Below are 18120 nucleotides of genomic sequence, written 5' to 3' on the forward strand. Positions count from 1 at the left end.
AAGACTCTTGAGAGTCCCTTGGACTGCAAGGAGATCAGTCCTGGGTTTTCTTTGGAAGGAATGATGCTAAAGCTGAAACTCCAGTACTTTGGCCACCTCATGTGAGGAGTTGACTCATTGGAAAAGACTCTGATGCTGGGAGGGATTGGGGGCAGGAGGAAAAGGGGACGACAGAGGATGAGATGGCTGGATGGCATCACTGACTCGATGGACGTGAGTTTGAGTGAACTCCGGGAGTTAGTGATGGACAGGGAGGCCTGGTGTGTTGCAGTTCATGGGGTTGCAAAGAGTCGGACATGACTGAGTGACTGAACTGAACTGAACTGAATTATTAGACATTGGTAGTATGGCATGATAGATATTAGTGCATATGCAGTCAAAAGACTGAGCTCTATAGTTTATTACATGTGTGATTGGCCAAAGGACCAGTTCACCACTCTGAGACTCAGTTTCCTCATCTTTAAAATATGGGTAATAGTGAGACCCAGCTCATTCATAAGGATCAAGTGATAGAGTAGATGTGAAACACTTTGTAAACAGTAATTCATGAGGTACTCGAAAGGTGGTATTATAAAACGTCCTATTTGACATCTCTTTTTCATCCAAACTGAGGAGCTCCCTCTATACCTTCTATCAAAAGAACAATGGCTATAACCCAATGAAGGATTCCTTAGGCAGGAGCTAACCATCAGAATGTCTTAACTAAGTCAAAAGATCAGTGTGTGTGTTTTTTTCCTATGTGTGTCATGTGTTATGCATTAATATCATGACCATAGGGTTATTCTCTGGCTGGTATGTTGGAAGGCAGACCTATATGAGAGGATGCATGATCCATATTCTGTCTCTGTTGTCTGAATTATTTTGACTTTGGTCTTGCGGAGCCAATAATTACCTTGGTGTCCTTCATCAGAGTAGACTGATGGAAAAGATGACTTCTAGAGGACATGTTCAGCAATTCAGTTCTGGGAAGGGATTGTTTAAGTCCTTTGCCTGATGAGCCATATGTTCTCATTCTGGAAATTGTTCCTCCAAATGCCAAGAAGATTGATGACCCATACAGGCTGGAACCAGTTGTGGAGGAAATGAGAACAAATAATACAGTGATCAAGATGGTAGCCAGAGAGAAACAGCCTATTCCCCCATACCCATCCACATTACTGTGCCTAGACAAGTGTCATGAACATGTGTGTGTGTGTTTATGTGGAAGTGGCATAGATGTCTGCCTGCTACTATGTGGAGCCAAGTCCTGCTGGCCATAAAGTCTAAGGACCAAGGTACATAGCCCCTACCTTGCTGAGTGATCTGAGCTAACCCTTTAATCTCCTTGTGGCTCAGTTTTGACATCTAGCAAATGCAGAAGTCAACCTAGATTCCCTATGTATCTCACAGGGTCGTTGTATAAATCACTGAGTGAATCTGTGACAAGGTCAAGTTTCCTGGGAGCAAGGCATCACAGAATGCCAGATTCTTTCATACCTATGAACACATGAATTCTCTGGATAGCATCATGTGTGAGTGAGAACAGGAGGCTGCAGGACTGGGGTCCATTATCTGTGAGGAATGCCATGGTCTGTAACTCATGTGGGTGAGGTACAGTAGAGTTAAATAATGTATCACCAACTCTCAATTGGACAGTTGAAAGAAAGAAGAGGAAACGGGGAGAACAGAGAGTTTAGAGCAAATATGTTTGAGCCTCATTTTAGCCATTGGTTTCAGACTCTCTACTCGTTCCAGATCCAGAGCTGCCTTAAAGCATCAAAGACAGATGGATTGGATCTTTTTCTTTTCTAGGGGAGGAGCTCATGAGTAGGGATAAAAGTTTGAGGCCTGCATAGTCCATATACACATTCTGGGTCATTCAACCCACTGGCTAATGGAGAGTTGATAGTATTGTCTTATGGTCCAGTAGAGCTTGCTCTCCCAGTGTCATCTCCATCAACCCCACCCTTCACCACTAATATGTGAGTTTTTCCATAAGTAGTAGAGCTTCGGGGAGCGGGGGAAGTAAGGTAGCTAGATGTGTGGACTGAACACATTCTTATTTTGTCTCCTAAGCTGATCACTGGAGATTCCATCGTTAGTGCTGAGGCAGTATGGGATCACGTCACCATGGCCAACCGGGAGTTGGCATTTAAGGCTGGCGACGTCATCAAAGTCTTGGATGCTTCCAACAAGGATTGGTGGTGGGGCCAGATCGACGATGAGGAGGGATGGTTTCCTGCCAGCTTTGTGAGGGTGAGTGTCAGCTTTCACTCTCCTCTCCTTTCTCCTTGGCTACTTGCCCCCTGGCTTCCCCCTAACCAACCCCTTTTCTCCTTCTCATTCCCCTTCTTATGGCTCCTCACATTTTTCCTCCATGTTTTTGGTCTCCTACCCAGCACTTGGGTTTTCTTTAATCTTTGCCCTTCTAATTTTGAGGTTTTTTCCTTGTTTTTATAACAATCCCCATCTCCTGCCTCCTACCTTCTACCTATTGTGACTTTGCACAAATCACTTCCCTTTTGGCCTTGATAGTTTTGAAGACCTTTTCAACTCTATATTGCTGTGAAATTTTACCTTTCTTACCTCTCTTTTCTGCTTTCTTTCTTTTACTTGCCTCTTCTTTTTTTTATCCTTTCTTTTTATAGCTCTCTTCCCACCCTCTTTCTGCCCTCCCCACTCCTCTCTGCTTCCTTTGCCTCTTTTCTCTCATTTAGGGAAGTGTGAACACCCCTGCGTGTTGTCTCATGATTGTCTGCAGCTGTTAATGTAAGAATCTGGGCTCCTTACCCTCTCAAGGGCTAGAGTTACTGACTGCAAATATTGCTTTTTGTAAGGTGGTTGGGAACTAAGATGTGCCAAGGGTGGGCAGCAGGCAGCTTGATAAGGCTGCCAAGGCCTTGGCCCTTTTGACATTATGCCATAAGAACCTGGCCCTTAAAAGAAGGGGTCCTTGAGAAGGTGTTCCTCAGCAGTTTCTGCTTCCTCTGTATTACCCATTAGCAGGATGCTAATGGGGGAAGAACACTGGCCTGGTGTTCCAGCTCGTGGCCTTCCTTGGTGTTATGAGCTAGAATTAGCTGTTTGGCAGTCATGAGCTGTGATTTTCCCCATATGCAAAATGGTATTGACAATTATTTCATGCTAGGGGATATCACAGTGAACAAAATAATATATATTAAAACAGATTTGTGGCAATACAAGTACCAAAGCCACATCAGGGTGTCTTATAGCCATCCTTACTATCACCTTTTGTTATTTTCTTTTGTAAGATGAAGGTGAAGTCCTGACCTCAAACAAAAGATCAGAGTGGCTTGGGTCCTTGGAAAATGAAGGGCCTCACGATATGAAGGATAGAAGTCTGACATGAGGGAAGGAGCAGGGCATTTGGAATCAGATAATCCAATATGAAGATGCAGTCTCATTTTTACTACCTCCTGCCTCTATGGCCTTTGGCAAAACTTTTATGTTTCCTTGTTTCCTCATCTGAAAAATAGGAATAGCAGAAATTATGATGATTAAACGAGATTACTGTGTGAGTAAAGTGTCTGGCACATAGTGGGTACTTAGCACATGGTAACTTGCTTTATCATCCTCACCACTGCCACCTTATTATTAATAGCTCCAAGAAGGTCTGTGTATCAAGGCTGACCATAGTGATTGAAAGAAGCCTCCTTCCTAGGGGAGTTGCAAATGTGGGAAGCACTGTTATCTGGTTACGATAATTTAGGTGAGGGCACTGCTCAGAAGCAAAGAGGTAGACAAAATGGCCTCTCATCCCCTCTATACTGAGAATTTCTTAATGAAATATCCAGTCCTTTTCCCTCTAACATATATGGTGTCTTCCATCAGAGTCTCCGCAGACCATGTGTCCCAACTCAGCTTTGTTGGTTAATGAATTGGTCCCAGGGGTAGTTAGAAGGAGCACAACGATAATCATGGGCCTTTGTAACTAGCCTGAGACCCTGTATACAGACAGCTTGTGTGCCTTGGGCTGACAGCCCCCTCTAAAAAAAGGATTAAATTGCACTCAGTGAAAAATCACCCAAATATGCATGTATTTCATCTTCAATGAAATGTCATTTTTATAATAAACTGTAATTCAAGGGGTGGGATAAAATACTGGGAAAAGCAGAAAGACTCTAGGAGACAAATAACAGAACCAAGTTTTAGAATATCAGTGAACTGACATTGATGCTCATACATCCAAGGCCAAGAGGAGTGTTTCTCCAAGCACATAGCTTCAGTAGCCACATGGGTGGGCTGAAGCTGACCTTTGAGGAGACCCCTGGCTGGGCTAGACATGCATGGTATAGAGTCTAGCCTAGCGGTCCTCAATCTTGGCTGCACAATGAAATAATTCCCTTCGGTAGCTTTAAAAGACACAAACACTAAACCCCCCGCTCTAGGCTGGTTAAATCTTTGATATTGAGAACAATTTGGCTTAGGCCAGTATAGTCCAGTAGAAATATAATGTGAGCCACAAATGCAAGCCACAACTATAAAATTTTCTATTAGCCACACTAAAACAAGTTAAGAAGATATTGGTGAAAGTAATTTAATGTATTTTAGTTAACCCAATATATCTAAAATATTATGGTATAATATTATATTATCACTATAAATTTTTAAATATTTTACTAAGTTTTTGAAATATGATGTGTATTCTATACACATCTCAATTCACACTGGTCACATTTCAAGTGCCTATTAGCCATATGTTACTATTAGCAATGTTACAATTGCTATTGTATAGGCTACTGTACATTGCTACTGTACAGGCTACAATTGCTACTGTAATAGGCTAATAGCCTATTAGCAATGTTACAATTGCTGCTGTATCAGATAGCACAAATCTAGACTGAGAACCATGACAGCAGACCAGGAGCATTAGTGAAAAAGCCTGAATCATAAGTTAGAACTCCAATATTCTATTATACCAGTGTTTATTCTTTAAGAAACCAAGATGTTGCCTCAGATTGTATTTGTAATGAGTTTTTGATCACTGCAAACCTTTTTAAGTGATAAGTAAATGGACTTCTGATCTCTAAAGGGGAATACAATGGAACTTTAGCAGCTAGCAGTTGTGGTGTTACCAGTAAAAGGAAATCAGGTTAAATTATTGCATGAATGATGTGAAAATTGACACCAAGTTAGACCTTTCAGTTCTCATAAATGAGCATTTATGTATAGGTTTACATTCTGGTAAGATTGTGTTACTCAAGGAATTGAATGGCAGAGGTTATATAGGCTCTTTTCTTGTTGTTGTTGTTTGTTCACTCACTAAATTGTGTCCGTCTCTTTTGCGACCCCATGGACTGTAGCCTGGCAGGCTCCTCTGTCCATAGTATTCCCCAGGCAAGAATACTGGAGTGGGTTGCCATTTCCCTCTCCAGGGGATCTTCCTAACCCAGAGATCTAACCCACATCTCCTGAATTGGCAAGTGGATTCCTTACTACTGAGCCACCAGGGAAGCCCAGGCTCTTTTCTAGTAGGTATTTAAACATAGAATTGCTAACAACATTCTTCTACATTGATTTTGGTTGAGGTTAGAATTGTACTGTGGAGGCAGTGCTAGCTATATTAGAAAATGAGAGACCTGAGTTATAATCTTTGCTTTTCCAAACATTTGACATATCATCATGGGTTTTCCCCAGAGAAGGCAATGGCACCCCACTCCAGTACTCTTGCCTGGAAAATCCCATGGACGGGGGAGCCTGATGGGCTGCAGTCCATGGGGCCACTAAGAGTCAGACACGACTGAGCGACTTCACTTTCACTTTTCACTTTCATGCATTGGAGAAGGAAATGACAACCCACTCCAGTATTCTTGCCTGGAGAATCCCAGGGACGGCGGAGCATGGTGGGCTGCCATCTATGGGGTCGCACAGAGTCAGACACGACTGAAGCGACTTAGCAGCAGCAGCATCATGGGTTTTTAGTTTCTCCTTCATCTCTGAAGCATTCTCTAGAATCTATTCAAGCTCTGACATGTCTAGGTAGGACATATAGATGAGTAACACTCAACTATTGAATCTTCATTATTACTGATATAGGTAGATGTTGATTTCCTGAGATGAGGTACCTCTATGTTGTAGAATTGTTGCCTTGTTTATCTAGTCTCATCCTGAGCTGAGATTCAGTAACTCCTTGAGAATACTGTCCTTAGGGTATTTGGCATATAACATAAAAGTATAATGGCAAAGAAAAGACTTTCCTCCTAACTCTATATCAACTGGACACCTTTGTGGATCATTGGACCAAATAGGTCACTGACATAACGGAGGATTTCCATTTCCTACCTGAAAGTCTCATTGCTATGTGAACATCAGCCCTAGGATGTTTAGTGCTGTTCTATCCAAGGTAGACTTACCTGCTGTTAATTAGGTTTAAAACCAATGTGGAATCTGAGAAACCGGATTCTTGCCTCAGTTCCGAATATGCACCTTGAACAGTTTTCTGTATATTTTTGAAGCCCAATTTTCCTCCTTGTAAAATGGGGATAATTAAGTCTTGTGAAAATCATTTGTAACCTTAGGTATGCTGGATATCTGTAAATAGGAAGTGTGATACCATTTTGGGTGCTATACAAGAAACTTCTGAGTTTATATGCCTTCTATCCAGTCAGATATCTGCCTCTCCTATTATTCAGAATTTTAGTCTGTATGTACATACATGTATGTGTGTGTGTGTTCTCAGTCTCTCTCATATCTCTGGGGATATGACTTCACAAGAGCAATGTAGGAGTTGACTTACTTTCTCAGCAGTTGGTCATGTATGCTCAGTCACTCAGTTGTGTCCAACTCTTTGCAACGCCTTGGACTGTATCCTGCCAGGATCCTCTGTCCATGGGTTTTCCCAGCAAGGATACCCGAGTGGGTTACCATTTCATCCTCCACAGCAATTGATCAGGTTAAGTGAATTAGAGATTGCTGAACATCAATCCTCACATTTAAGTGCTGACATCTTCAGCTGCTTTTCTGGGCTGGTGTCCCCTTTGGGAGCTGAGAGCCGACTGCCAGGATATGATGTGTCTCTTAAGTAGAAAATCCCATTCCTGTGGTGGCCCTCTTATCCCATTTGGGGCCCTAATTCCAAATCATTCAGGCCTATTTCTTTTATCACCATGTAAAAATTGGCCTTTGTTCTGACTTTGGGCCATGATCTGGGGTCAGCTTACTGCCCACTCGAGGGCAGGCTCTGTACAGAATATGTAGCAACCTGCTATTAGTGGTAGCTGAGGCCTGAGAGACAAGGCATGGGTTTGTTCAGAGTGTAAAGAGCTTACTCAGAAGCCATCAGCATATATTTTCCTTGTTTCTTAAAATTCTAGATCTCCCTGGTTTCTGGCCTTCTGGCAGAAGATGAAAGGATGAGCTAATCAGATCATTACCATCATTCCTTAGGGTTGTGCAGATTAGATGTCACAGAAACTAAACCTCTCCTATTTATAGGAAAGCCCACTGCCCCCAGAATATTACTTGGCTTTGGACTATATAGTGTCTTTTTTTTTTTCATTTCGCTTGGGAAAACTTTTCACCTATATAAAACCCTAGACTCGCAGTAGATTTAGAGCTGTAAAGACCCATCTTAGCCAGGAGTAGCTGACTTAGATATTTACAGGGCCGGGCAGTAACTTACATGAGTAAAGCAGCCTGGTACTAGGGTAAGTGGGAGCCTGTGTCAAGTTGGGAAATCTATGGCCTATCTAAAGGGAGCAAAAGTGACTTGGATAGTTCTCATTTGTGGAATAGAGTATAGCAAGTATGAAAGTCCAGCGAGCTCAGATCTTCCAGATTTTTCAAGAAAAGCCAAGAATTGGATTTCATGTAAAAATCTTAATGTTTTAAAAATGTTGACCAATAATTCACATTTTAAAAGAAACACTGTGAAGAATAAACTGAACATATCAGTAGGCTAATTTGAAATGTCAGTTCCCAGCTTGTGACCACTGGTCATCCTAGTTTCCTCATTTTATAAATCCCGATGAAACATAGACTCAGAGAATGGAAGTGACTTTCTTACTCATGTAGGGAATTAGTGACAAAGCCAGGACTTGAACTCAGGCCTGCTGACTCTTACTTAAGACAGATGATATTAAGTCTTTGTCTAGTAAGCACGATGTATGGAATTCCTCAGGTATGGTTTCTGTCTGTTGTTTTCCTGTGGATGGGCCATAATTTCCTGTTTCTTTGTATGCCTTGTAATTTTTTTGTTGTTGTTGAAAACTGGGCAGTTTGAATATTATAGTTTGATGACTCTGGAAATCAGATTCTCTTCTTTCCTCAGAGTTTGTTGCTGTTGTTTGTTGAGGGATACAATTGCCTACTTATTTAGTGACTTTTTCAAACTTTTTTTTTTTCTGCAAAGACTGCATTCCTTGCCATGTGTAATCATGGAAGTCTCCATTCCATTATTTCATTGGTCAGCCAGTGAACTGACAGAGATTGCTTTTAAATACCTGAAGCCAAAATAAACAAATTACTGACCAGGTCTTTGCAACTTGGCTAAAATTTGGGGCTTTCCTTCAACACTGATCCAGGCTGCCCACAACTCTGCCTTACTTTTCTTTTCTTACATTCCTGATTGCATGGAACCTACAGATCCTCCAGAAGTGCAAGCCTACCACCTACTCTTGAGCATACATCTGGTTCAAGGCATGTGTGTTGCACTCTGACTTCCTCGGTGTGCACAGTGGCCCTTCTGAGGCTTTATTCTCCCAAGAAATTTTTTCCTCGGTCTCTTTCTTTCCGTGGTATTGCATCCCTTTGCTGCTTGCCCCTTCTGCCACCCTTTGCCCCAGATGGACATGGGCAGTGTAAGTCTTTAAGTCTTTCAACAAAGGCAGTCATTACCTCTAAAGCCAATTTAGCCTTGTGTAGGGGTTTAAGACAAAGGTCAATCTCAATGCCTGACCCTCAGGATCAAAAAGGTCAAAACACACAGCCACAGTATTTTAAGAACAAGGTCATTAGCCCCTTGGCACCAGCAAGCTGAAGGAGGAATATGGGCCACCTTTCTCTCAGTTGCTGGGGAATCAGAAATGGTAGACAAATTAGCAAAATGCTTCAAAATTTTCTTATCAAATTTTAGCTACCCTTTTCTGCATCAAGAGGGATAAATTGAAAGATTGGGATTGACATATATACCCTATTATATATAAAACAGATAACTAATAAGGGCCTACTGTATAGCACAGGGAATTATACTCAATACTCTGTAATGGCCTGTATGGGAAAAGAATCTAAAAGGAAGAGTGAATACATGTATATGTATAACTGATTCACATTGATGTACACCTGAAACTAACGCAACATTGTAAATCAACTATACCTCAATAAAATTTTTTAAAAAGAGTTCCCTGCTTGCTGTAAGTTTTGGATTAGATTCCAAAATTCTGAAAAAGTTTGTTCTGTTGTTCTTAGTCAGCTAAAGGGTGATTCAGTAGAGGGACTTATTATTTGTGCATCCCAATCTACCACTTTTAGTGATGTTCCCCCTCCTGAATCTTAATCCTGTGCGTTCTGGGCTACAGAACAGTCAGGAAAGGGTATACATGGGCTGCTAACATGACTGTTAACACTCGAGGACCTACTTCCCATTTCAGGCTAATAGCAACAGTGTTTTGATTTCTTGAGATGAGTTCAAACATGCTCTTGTTTACCCATTCAAGTTTCAGGTGGACAAAGACCTATAGTCTTAACCATCTAAGTAGAAACTCTTGTTTGTGATGCTAGAGGTGATTTATTATAAGATCTGTGAATTAAGGATGCCATAAGCAGGGAGGGCCTTTCTTCCTGGATTACAGAAATTTCTCTTCTTCATACTAAAGTTTGAAATGGTGTTATTAGCAGTCATTTGCATTCACATGATCCACCTTAATTGCTTCTCATTATATACACACTTTGGATAACATTATCCACTTCATCTTTTGGCTAATTGGAGGGGATTTTTTTAAAATATGAAGTCATCCAGCTCAGGGATAAGATGATTTCCTCCATATTAAAGTAGGTCACTCTGTAGGTCTCACTTCAGTTCAGTTGCTCAGTCATGTCCAACTGTTTGTGACCCCATGGACTGCAGCACACCAGGCTTCCCTGTCCACCACCAACTCCTGGAGCTTGCTCAAACCCATGTCCATCGAGTCAGTGATTTCGTCCAACCATCTCATGCTCTGCTGTTGCCTTCTCCTCCTGCCTTCAGTCTTTCCCAGCATCAGGGTCTTTTGCAATGAGTCAGTTCTTCGCATCAGGTGGCTAAAGTATTGGACTTTCAGCTTCAGCATCGGTCCTTCCAATGAATATTCAAGACTGATTTTCTTTAGGATGGACTGGTTTGATCTCCTTGCAGTCCAAGGGACTGTCAAGAGTCTTTTCCAACACCACAGTTCGAAAGCATCAATTCTTCAGTGCTCAGCTTTCTTTATAGTCCAACTCTCACATTCATACATGACTATTGGAAAAGCCATAGCTTTGACTAGACAGACCTTTGTTGGCAAAGTAATGTCTCTGCTTTTTAGAGACATTACTTTGGTCTCATTCTAAGGTCTCACTTAGAATCCTCAAATTGAAAATAACCATGAAGGACATATAGTCTGTGTCCCAGTCTCCAGGCACAATTATAACTAACTCATCTTGGACTTTTGAGAACCTGGCTAGCATCTGTCAGATAAGCCTAAGCTACTTTGATTAAAGCTGTTAGCCCTTACATTGTAATCTAAGCCAGTTTCTTGAAACATTGCTATTTGCATGAAGCAGATGATATTTAAGAGCTTGCAACAGTAGAAGACACTGTGACTCATTCCCTTCATGGTGGGGCTTTCTTTCCAAGGCTCTGTTGTTTCATCCATAACATTAATTGGAAATTTGATTAGCTGCCTTAGTTTTAAGACTATGATCTGAAGCCTAGGGCCTGTTTTTCTCTGTGTAGCTAACCCCTACGTTCATTTAGGGATCAGACTGGGCCTCCCTAATACCATGTCTACATTGTTTTGATGGTCTTGATGGTTTGAGGAGAGGAAGATCATGACTGATTGAATGCTTGGAGATGAAATCTGTTTCTGAGGCTCTTTGGGAAGTACACAATTTTGTAAAATCATGATAATTGTACATATATTTCTGTTTACATATGTTTCTTTTTTGTCATTATAGATGTCATTATGAATTAAGGTAAGCCTCTTACCTTTTTCTAATTATTATTATTACTGCTGTTACCATCTGCTTACCAGTATTTATTAATCCTTGAACAAAAGTGACCGTCCAGCACTTAGCAAAGCTGCCTCCTTTAGCCAGGTAGACAAGGGCAGAAGTTATCTGACATCTTGAGAGGCCTCCTCCCAGGAACTTTGTCCTGCTTATTAGAAGGTCACCAGAAAAATCATACTTAGATGCCCATGGGTCTCTTTCTTTGGTTTTCAGAAGTGAGTCTTCTTTGAAGAACCTTGATTTGGAAATGCCTTAGTGTTGAATGAGAGAATTGACTTTTTTTTTTTTTTTTGCTTTAATTCTGTTCCCAGAATGGGTTTGGTCCCTCAGGTTAACTCAGGGAGGACATAAAGGCTGGTTGCCAATCTCTAGGATGTGAGCCACAGAATAAAGGGCCTGAGGGCTCAGGCCTTGTCTATACCATTCCTGTTAGAGATCCAATCAGCAAGGGAGTCTGATGTTTCACGGCCTAAATACAAATAGGTACCATTGCCTTTTTAGAGACATTTTATCTCCTAAATAGGACAGGAAGAAAGCAAAAGTAGGCCCGAGCCTTAAGCAAGAAACTAGACTCCCCCACCAAGAACAGTACTCCCTGAGTATGGTAGACTGGACTAACTTCCCCTTTGACTAAGATTAAAACTCAGATCCAGTGAGATCTGAGTTGCAATGTATCTTTTGTTGAGTTTTTTGCCTTAAAGGAGTCAAGGAGTAGGTGAATGATGCTAAGAGGGCAGGAGAGGCGTATGAATAGGGAGCTTTGGGCAGAAATTTCTCTAGCCTTTTGAGGTTGGGTGGTCCTTCTCTATTGGAAATATGCTGTGTAGGAATATCAAAGATCAGTTTGTGTGTGTTGAACAGGGGGGCATTCTCTTTGGAGGAATAGGGAATGATAGGGCTCCTTGGAGATAGAGAGATGAAACACTTGACAGATTACCATGCAAGAAGAACACAGTGAAGGTAGCAGGAGCATTGGGCTGTAAAGTCAGAGATCTGAATTTAAGGGTCAGCTCTGATGCTGATTCTCTGGGGATGTCAGGGAAGGACCTCTTCTTGGCCTCAGTGTCTCAACGAAAAATGCAGGAAGTTGGACTTGGTGGTTTCTGATGGCCATATCTGCAACAGTTTGAGCTTATTCCATGATTCTATAACCAAGATCACCTGTGTTTACCTGTCTGCATTCAGTCACAATGGTATATCAAATTGGTTTGATGGAGCTTTCTGGTGGAGAAGGAAGGATTTGGCTTCACACTACAGTTGTTGAATAGAGTGGAGGAACCACTGACACATAAATAGGTAACACTCCTTCCCCAGGATGTGGTAAGGCTGTTTCTGTGAGGCACCAGCCAGTGAGTACCAACAGGAAGATGATGCAAGGTTGTGTGAAGAAGCCATTTAGCAAAGAAGCTGTCCTTTATACAGCCAGATTCTAAATTAAGAGACAATTTGCTTTTGATCTCTACCTGTATCAGTTGAGTAGGGAGCTTTCTGAGGTGAAAATATCTGGGCCTGAGGCTCATCTTCTTAAATTGAAGCCAGGCTGCTTTCTATTAGAAATCAGAGCCTCTCACTTCATGTTTTAAAATGTTTTTTAATTTTTTATTGGAATGTAGTTGATTTATGATGTTGTATTAGTACAGAAAGTGAGTCAGTTATACATATACTCTTTTATTTTTAAGATTTTTTTCCCCCATATAGGCCATTACAGAGTATTATGTGGAGTTTCCTGTGCTATAGAGCAGATTATTAGTTATCTCTTTTATATATAGTAGTATATATGTCAATCTCAATTTATCCATCCCTGCCTTATCCTCTGGTAACCATAAGTTTGTTTTTATACATCCATGTCTCTACCTCTGTTTTGTAAGTAAGTTTTTTTATGCTCTTTTTTTTTTAAAATTCTGTGTATAAGCAATATCATATGGTATTTGTGCTTCTCTGGCTTACTTCACTCAGTATAACAATTTCTAGTTCCATCCATGTTGATGCAAATGACATTATTTGTCATTGGTCTTTTTTTATGGCTGAGTAATATTACATTGTGTATATGTACCACATCTTTATCCATTCCTCTGTTGATGGACATTTATGTTGCTTTCATGTCCTGGCTATTGTAAACAGTGCTGCAATGAAAATTGGGGTGTATGGATCTTTGGGAATTATGGTTTTCTCTGCGTATATATCTAGGAGTTGGACTGCTGGGTCATATGGTAGTTCTTATTTTTAATTTTTAAAGGAGTCTCCATACTGTTCTCCAAAATGGGTATACTGATTTGTATTCCCACCAACAGTGTAGGAGAGTTCCCTTTTATCCACACCCTCTCTAGCATTTACTGTTTGTAGAGTTTTGATGATGGCCATTCTGATTGGTGTGAGGTAATACCTCATTGTAGCTTTAATTTGTATTTCTCTAATAATTAGTGTTGCTGAATATCTTTTCATGTCCTTTCTGATCATCTGTATATCTTCTTTGGAGGAATATCTATTTAGATCTTCTGCCCATTTTTTTTATTGGGATATTTGCTTTTTGATATTGAGCTGCATGAGATTAATCCAATAAGAAAATATTTACTCTCCTTTCATTTTATAATTACCACTTGGCTTTAAGATGTGGACTTCAGAGAAGAATGGAGAAGGCTTTAGCCTCTTCATACTGAAGTGTGAATGACTGATATCAGACTTTTGCTTGAGGATGATTTGGAGGAGAGAAGGGACCATGAAGGAAGCAAGGAAACAAAGTCAGCAAAACCAAAAAAGAAAAGGTAGATGGGGGAAGAAAAGTGGAAAGAAACACAAAACACTAAGGAAAGGGAGAGATGCAAGCACACTTACTTTTAGCACCTCCATTTGTTTGGTGCCAGCTGGTCCTCCACAGGGACTTCATGCCCCTTAAGAAGTATTTCAAATTCTAGGCGACTGGCCTGAGAATCAGATAGAACTGACTTCACATCATATACCCAAGTACTCGTGATCAGTGTGATCTTTAAAATAATTTCTTCATGTCTTTGAACCTTTTTTTTCTCACCTGTAAAATGAGGACAGTGAGCCCAATTTTCCTTAAATATCAGACCCTGATATTTGAATAGCATGCTATAGTTTGATATGGCATAATTTGCCCTCTCTCATATAGAGAGTTCAAAGGCTCCTAGAGCAGGGCAGAGAGGTTACAGCTGAAAACCAGAGCAGAGAGAGAGACTATTTTCTCCAGAGACCTTAGAGTAATACCTAAAGCTTCAGCTTCTTGGGGATCACAATGCAGTACCTTCTGTATTCTCCATGACCATTGTGGAGTTTGAAAGAGTTAATTCATGTGAAAGGAGGTTAACAGCTCTGAAGTCTATACCTGCATGAGAGATTAGACTTGCTTTTATCCTGAAGGACGTCTGAAGATTGAGTTGGCTTTTTTGAAAGGGAGAGACCACAGGTAAAACAGAGGATCAGATCAGTGCAGAAAGAAGCTGCCTAACAAATGAATGCCCCTGATACTGTCAGAGCCACCTGCTCATGATAGCTTGGCCCTGACAGTTCTCTTTTGGCTCTTATTTGTCTTCCAGTTCCAGTTCCAATATGGCAGGATTCTTAGGTCCCACTTACTAATGACAAGTTTCTGGACTGGCCTAGAGCCAAAGTATCCCTGGCTATTAGACTGCTAGTCTCCAGGCCTCTTTATGACTCTGCAAGGGCTAGCCTCCCCTTTACTTGATGCCCCTCAGAAGGATCTGGAAACATCTTACAGTAGCTATGAAATCTCCAAGTATATAAAGTTTGGCTTTAGAATGTACCTCATTCTCTCTTTATCTTCTCTTCTCTTACTTGATCTCGCCAAGTAAGTCTTTGAAACAAGTTGCTTCCCAGAGCAGTACATCTGCTCAGGTGAGCTACTGTCCCAAATAAGCATCAAACTCAGGTTCAGGTTGGATTGGTACCACAATATGCCAGAAATAGGGTGAGCACTGAATCTCTGCCAATCTCAAAAGAACTAGAGTTCTAACCCCTGGGTAACAATTACTTGTTTAAGATGAGATTGTCTTCCTTAGGTTCTTGTATTAACTGGCTGAACTCAGAATAGTTTGTAGTCTTGAGGTGCAATCCAAAGGAGTTATATAACATGAGGACAACTGACCAAACCATTCTCTTCCCTTCAGATTTTATTACTTTCCCAAGAGCTTTATTTCTGGCTTTAATTTCTTTTTCTTGATTGGAGCAGATTGGAGACTATTCCCTGGCTCTTCCTCCCACCCCAGATACAAATACAACCCTCTAGCTTTGGAATAGGACATTTAGAGCTGACAGAAAAATTCACTTATTTTCTTTCCTCATGTAAGACTGATATGGCTGTTTTTGGATGACGTATTAAGGCAATGAGTGGAAAGTTGAAGATAGGATATTTTTATATAACAGCATATCTAAAGTGGCCCATCTAAGGTGTTTTATCCTTGATCCTTCTATAGGGATGATCCTGGAGAAGGCAAGACCAGAGCAAACCACAATTTCAGGTTACTTCTTTAAAGGTGAAAGGAAAGCATTTTCCTTTATGGCCAGTTCCATAAATGGCCAGTTTTCTTGTTTTACTTTGCTTGCTTTTCCCCCTGTTTGCTGGGAAAAGATGTATTTACACAAGGAAAAATCCACTTGAGGTGGTGGTGGATTGGAGTTCTTTGTTAAAAAATAGATGAATCAAACTTTTGACAAAACAGGGTCCACTGGAGAAGGGGATGACAGACAATTTCAGCATTCTTGCCTTGAGAATCCCATGAATATTATGAATAAAGCAAAAATATATGACACTGAAAGATGAAGCCCCAGGGCAGTAGGTGTTCAATATGCTACTGGAGAAAAGTGGAGAAATAGCTCCAGAAGGAATGAAGAGGTGGAGCCAAAGTAGAAACAATGCCCAGTTGTTCAGGTGTCTGGTGGTGAAAGTAAAGTCCGATGCTGTAAGAACAGTATTGCATAGGAACCTGGAATGTTAGGTCCATGAATCAAAGTAAACTGAAAGTGGTCAAATAGGAAATGGCAAGAATGAATATTGACATTTTAGAAATCAGTGAACTAAAATGGAAAGGAGTAGGTGAATTTAATCCAAATGACCATTATATCTACTACTGTGGGCAAGAATCCCTTAGAAAAAATGGAGTAGCCCTCATAGTCAACAAAAGTGTCTGAAATACAGTACTTGAGTGGAATCTCAAAAATGACAGAATGGTCTTGGTTCTTTTCCAAGGCAAACTATTCAATGTCACAGTACTTGAAGACTATGTCCTGACCACTAATGCCAAAGAAGTTGAAGTTGAATGGTTCTATGAAGACATAATAGAGCTTCTAAAACTACCAACAACAACAAAAAAGATATCCTTTTCATCATAGGGGACTGGAATGCAAATGTAGGAAGTCAAGAGATACCTGGAGGAACAAGCAAGTTTGACCTTGGAGTACAAAATGAAGGGGGACAAAAGCTAACACCTTCCCATGTTGGTTGGGACTGGCTGAGGCTGTGAGATGCATGAGGACCCTTCCAACTGTATACACTGGGGGAAGTACAGCTCAGTAGGGAGAGTGCAGTGTCAGGCTGTAGACAGAGGGTGACTGTGTTGCCATGACAAGTGGTTGATGTTAGTGGGTCCAACATTGAGTTGTTGGCTGTGTTCCAATAAGTAGATGACCGGGAATTCAGAGGCAGGCAGTGTGCAATCAACCAATAATGGTTTTCTCATCTGTAAAATGAAGTCCTTATAAATTCCTCCAACAGATTATCATCAAGTAGTTACTGAGGAGATACAGAAGTACTTTGCTGACAAAGGCCCATATAGTCAAAGCTATAGTTTTTCCAGTAGTCAAGTACAGATGTGAGAGTTGGACCATAAAGAAGGCTGAGCACCAAAAAACTGACGCTTTCAAACTGTGGTGCTGGAGAAGACTCTTGAGAGTCCCTTGGACAGCAAGGAGATCAAATGGTCATCCTTAAAGGAAATCAACCCTGAATATTCATCAGAAGGATTGATGCCAAAGCTCCAATACTTTGGCCATCTGATGTGAAGAGTTGACTCTTGGAAAAGACCCTGATGCTGGAAAATATTGAGGGCAGGAGAAGGGGGCCACAGAGGATGAGATGGTTGGATGGCATCATCAACTCAATGGATATGACTTTGAGCAAATTCCAGGAGACAGTGAGGGACAGGGAAGCCTGGGATGCCACAGTTCATGGGGTCACAAAGAGTCGGACATGATGAGCAACTGAACCACAGCAACAAAAGCACTTTAGACCTGAAGCCAATCCTACAAGAATATGATAGTAGATATGAAAACTTATATAGGAATTAAATGACTTGCCTAATTTCTGTGACCTTACTCAAATCCTTTCTGTTTTCTAGATCACAGTTTTCTCACCTAGAAGATGGAGGGATTGGACCAGATAAACTCCAAGAATCCTTCTAATCCATACTCTATAATTTTTAACATTGGCATAAAATACACTTAACATAATTTTTTTTACCATTTCAATCATTTTAAAGTGTACAGCTCAGTGCACTTATGATGCTGTAAAGCCATCACCACTATTTAGTTCTAGAACTTTTTCATTACTCCTAAAATAAACACCTACCCATTAGTAATAATTCCTCTTTCCTCCCTCACCACAGCCTCTGGACTCCATAACATTTGTATACAGGTCAGCAGGTGAAAGGCAGAGGATTTTGAGGGAAAGGATGTGGTTCAGTAGTTAAGTAGTAGGAAGAAAGAGGCAAATGAGTAGCTGCTGCTGCTAAGTTGCTTCAGTCGTGTCTGACTCTGTGCGACCCCATAGACGGCAGCCCACCAGGCTCCCCTGTCCCTGGGATTCTCCAAGCAAGAACATTGGAGTGGGTTGCCATTTCCCTCTCCAATGCATGAAAGTGAAAAGTGAAAGTGAAGTCATGTCTGACTCTTAGCAACCCCATG

At 41.0% G+C, this 18120-nt stretch overlaps 1 protein-coding gene across 8 annotated transcripts in view; it reads left to right on the forward strand.

Moving 5' to 3' along the window:
- The window catches only part of ARHGEF9 (Cdc42 guanine nucleotide exchange factor 9), a 456114-nt gene that overhangs the window by 288224 nt on the left and 149770 nt on the right, over nt 1–18120 (forward strand). For 5 of the 8 annotated variants that reach the window (XM_040266119.1, XM_040266118.1, XM_040266121.1 and 2 more), the window contains one exon: nt 2056–2235. The exons of 1 other annotated variant lie outside the window; for it this stretch is intronic. In XM_040266119.1, coding sequence (XP_040122053.1) covers nt 2056–2235 — 180 coding nt within the window. Of the gene's footprint in view, nt 1–698; nt 1275–1791; nt 1962–2055; nt 2236–18120 lie in introns of those variants that run through there. 2 more of the 8 variants (XM_040266124.1, XM_040266125.1) reach the window with 2 other exon arrangements.

This window comes from Oryx dammah, unplaced genomic scaffold (assembly GCF_014754425.2).
Source record: "Oryx dammah isolate SB20612 unplaced genomic scaffold, SCBI_Odam_1.1 HiC_scaffold_23, whole genome shotgun sequence".
In the NCBI taxonomy this organism is placed as follows: Eukaryota; Metazoa; Chordata; class Mammalia; order Artiodactyla; family Bovidae; genus Oryx; species Oryx dammah.